We start from the raw sequence: 3,137 nt of genomic DNA, 5'->3' as shown, positions 1-3,137 counted from the left end.
AATGATGGGATCTGCCATATTTCAGTTAACGAAGGAACATACTCAAAAAATGGTTCCAAAAACAATCAGAAATTGAATAAAAATGTTACAAATCATGTGTTTTAATTAAAAGAGAATATTTAAATTAAATCATTAAGACTTTAATCATTGAAAAACGCCTTTTATTTCTTTCCGAGCAATGAGGACATTATTTATTGAACATCCCTCGTATCGTTTACGGAAGCCCATTTAGGACCTATCAAAAATATTTTTGAATTCGTTATAACGATTTTTAGAATTCGTTATAACGAATTTAATTTGTTTTAACAGCCTTTTAGAATTCGTTATTACGAATTTAATTTGTTATTACAACCTTTTAAAATACGTTATAACGAATTAAATTTGTTATTACAGATTCATTGAATTCGTTATAACGAATTTAATTTGTTATAACAAATTTTTAGAATTCGTTATAACAAATTTAATTTGTTTTAACAGCCTTTTAGAATTCGTTATAACGAATTTAATTTGTTATTACAGCCTTTTAAAATACGTTATAACGAATTAAATTTGTTATTACAGATTCATTGAATTCGTTATAACGAATTTAATTTGTTATTACAGATTTATTGAATTCGTTATAACGAATTTAATCTGTTATTACAGATTTTTTGAATTCGTTATAACCAAATTCGTTGAATTAGTTATAACGAATTCAACATATCTGTAATAACAGATTGAATTCGTTATAATGAATTCAACAAATCTGTAATAACAGATTAAATTCGTAATAACGAATTCAATGAATCTGTTATAACAAATTAAATTCGTTATTACGAATTTAATAAATCTGTTAAAATAAATTAAATTCGTTATAACGAATTCAATAAATCTGTTATAACAAATTTAATTCGTTATAACGAATTCTAAAAAATCGTTATAACGAATTCAAAAATATTTTTTGATGGGTCCTAAATGGGCTTCCGTATATCGTATTTCTTTTTCTATAAAAATTGAATTGTTTAGACCCGAAACATCTTAAATGACACATACTTAAGTAATTACATGTATACTATTATATTATGATTCTTGTTGATATTTCTATGTCTTTTGTCTTTTTCATCAAGAATGAAACTATAAGTAAGAAAATATAAGCACAGTACAGTGAGCAAATATGCTTCATAAAAGCATGCATTAATTTAAAATTGTAACTTGTTATTAGACACTGAAATTGACATTTTGAATAGCAGTGGGGGATGTATTTCAACAGTATGCAATTTGTCTTACATAAATAATCTATAAATTATTTTTGCATATTAAATGAAATTTTTTTAAAGATAACGCACGATGATCGATCTCATAAAAACTTCAAACAAGGAAAATCTGTGAACAAGGTATACCACGGACCCTTCAAATTCCAGATCAGGTAGGATAAGGTGCCTAGGAGGACCAACCATTCCCTGTTGGCTGGTCATGTTACAGTCGTCGTGAGCCCTGTGAGTATTGGTCAAGTAGGCAAAACATTCCGTATTCAAAATTCAAACAAATATAACAGTTTTGATCTGAAACAAGTCAAGCAAAATACGACCCAGTGAAAGGTTATATTTGCTAAATTAATATTTATTAAGGTCATTATAATGATCACAGAATTTATGAAATGATGACTTTGCACGAAGTTGTTGAAATCCATATAACACCTGTTCATAATTAGGTAATTTAGCCTGCCCCGGTTAAACTGTTCATTCTCACAGTCTTGTCTGTAAAGGAGGAGGTCTCAAGTCTACAATCGGAAGATTTTCTATTTCCGGAATTTCGTCATAACTGTTGTCTAAATTGCCCGCTGAATCAACAGAGGTTGGTCTCATTTCTTGATAAAATCGAGGTTGACATTGTAATTCTCCCTCATATGCGTAGTTATCCTTTTTATCCGATGACCCTGGTCTCTTGTCAGAAATTTTGCATTTGTTTCTAAAATTATCAAAGTTTTATAATTTTTTTAAATATTAACAGCCCTATAAAAATTGAACGAAAAGAGACATCATACCCAACGAAAATTCCAATTAGAAATCCTAGAAAAAAGGCAACAGCTGTGATTCCGACACTAAGAGGAATTGTAATCATGCCATGATTTTCAAACTCTGAAATGAAAATATACATTAAAACAAATACATCTGGATAAAAGTTATATATTGATTGCTCTAATACAGAGCATTGCAACGTGTATTTAGGCCAAATGAGCAAAACAAAAAGAACACGATTTTTTTAAACTGATAGACCCTTTAATTATCGCCCGGTTGATAAATCAGGTCAAGAGAAAAAAACAACGATATATGAGTATAATCAACTTACCAGGGTTTCTGATGATGTCTTCAATCTTTGAAATATTGGTCAGATTGCAATTTTGTTCTCTGATTTCCTCGTAGCTCCTAGAAAATAATTGTAAAATTAATTCAATGGGTCAAGATGAATGGCACTATCTAAGAACGAGACATATTTTTCTTTATATTCCTTGAGATTCAATGAAATTCTTTTGATTACATTTCAATCCTGTGCATCTATTTACAAAAAGGGAAAACATATATGTAGCTGCTAAACAATAATTTTCCCCCTTCCTTTTGGTATCAAATTGGTCATTTCGCTGAAGGTACCATAGTTGGAAGGTTTGTTTATAATTAACCATTATAACAACTTTAAACATATCCCAAACAAAACCAATGCTGATTTTAATTATATTTCAAAAAGATTAATATAGAAATGGTTTTACATGTACATGTACGTTATGTCGCATTCAATGACTAGAGTAAAGTGACACTGGTAACAGATACGAGAAAACGTGTGACAATACGAAATTACGTAGTTATTTGAAGAGGTATAAAATTGATTGATTGTATGTAGTTAAACATCCCGTTCAAGATTTTTTCAATTATAAAGAGACCTCACTAAATATATGCCAACGCATGCCGTTATACGAAGCCTCAGTTTTTAAGGTCTCATCCAAAGACCTTCAAAGGAAAGGATTTTTCACTTCAAAATGCTTAGTGCTCGGCAAAAGAACATTTGCCTATTTTTTAAATTGACGTCGGTCAGCCGAACTCACGACCTTCACATACATGTAGTAACAAAATCAGAAGATCGACTTTGACTTAAAAAAAGATAAA

At 29.6% G+C, this 3,137-nt stretch overlaps 1 protein-coding gene across 1 annotated transcript; it reads right to left on the bottom strand.

Annotated features, from left to right (window-relative positions):
- Nucleotides 1–1,652: 1,652 nt before the first annotated feature.
- On the bottom strand, nucleotides 1,653–2,405 carry LOC134241188 (uncharacterized; the record flags this gene model as incomplete). The annotated part of the gene is made up of 3 exons (XM_062723264.1): nucleotides 1,653–1,947; nucleotides 2,024–2,117; nucleotides 2,329–2,405. Coding segments are annotated over 3 exons (394 nt in total), but the record flags the coding sequence as incomplete, so codon positions are not given.
- Nucleotides 2,406–3,137: the final 732 nt, after the last annotated feature.

The sequence above is a fragment of the Saccostrea cucullata genome, unplaced genomic scaffold (assembly GCF_032062105.1).
Source record: "Saccostrea cucullata isolate Sc308-1 unplaced genomic scaffold, CSIRO_AGI_Scuc_v1 ctg2850, whole genome shotgun sequence".
NCBI lineage: Eukaryota > Metazoa > Mollusca > Bivalvia > Ostreida > Ostreidae > Saccostrea > Saccostrea cuccullata.
The sequence above is the reverse complement of the archived record's forward strand: the minus strand, read 5'-3'. Positions and strand labels throughout refer to the sequence as shown.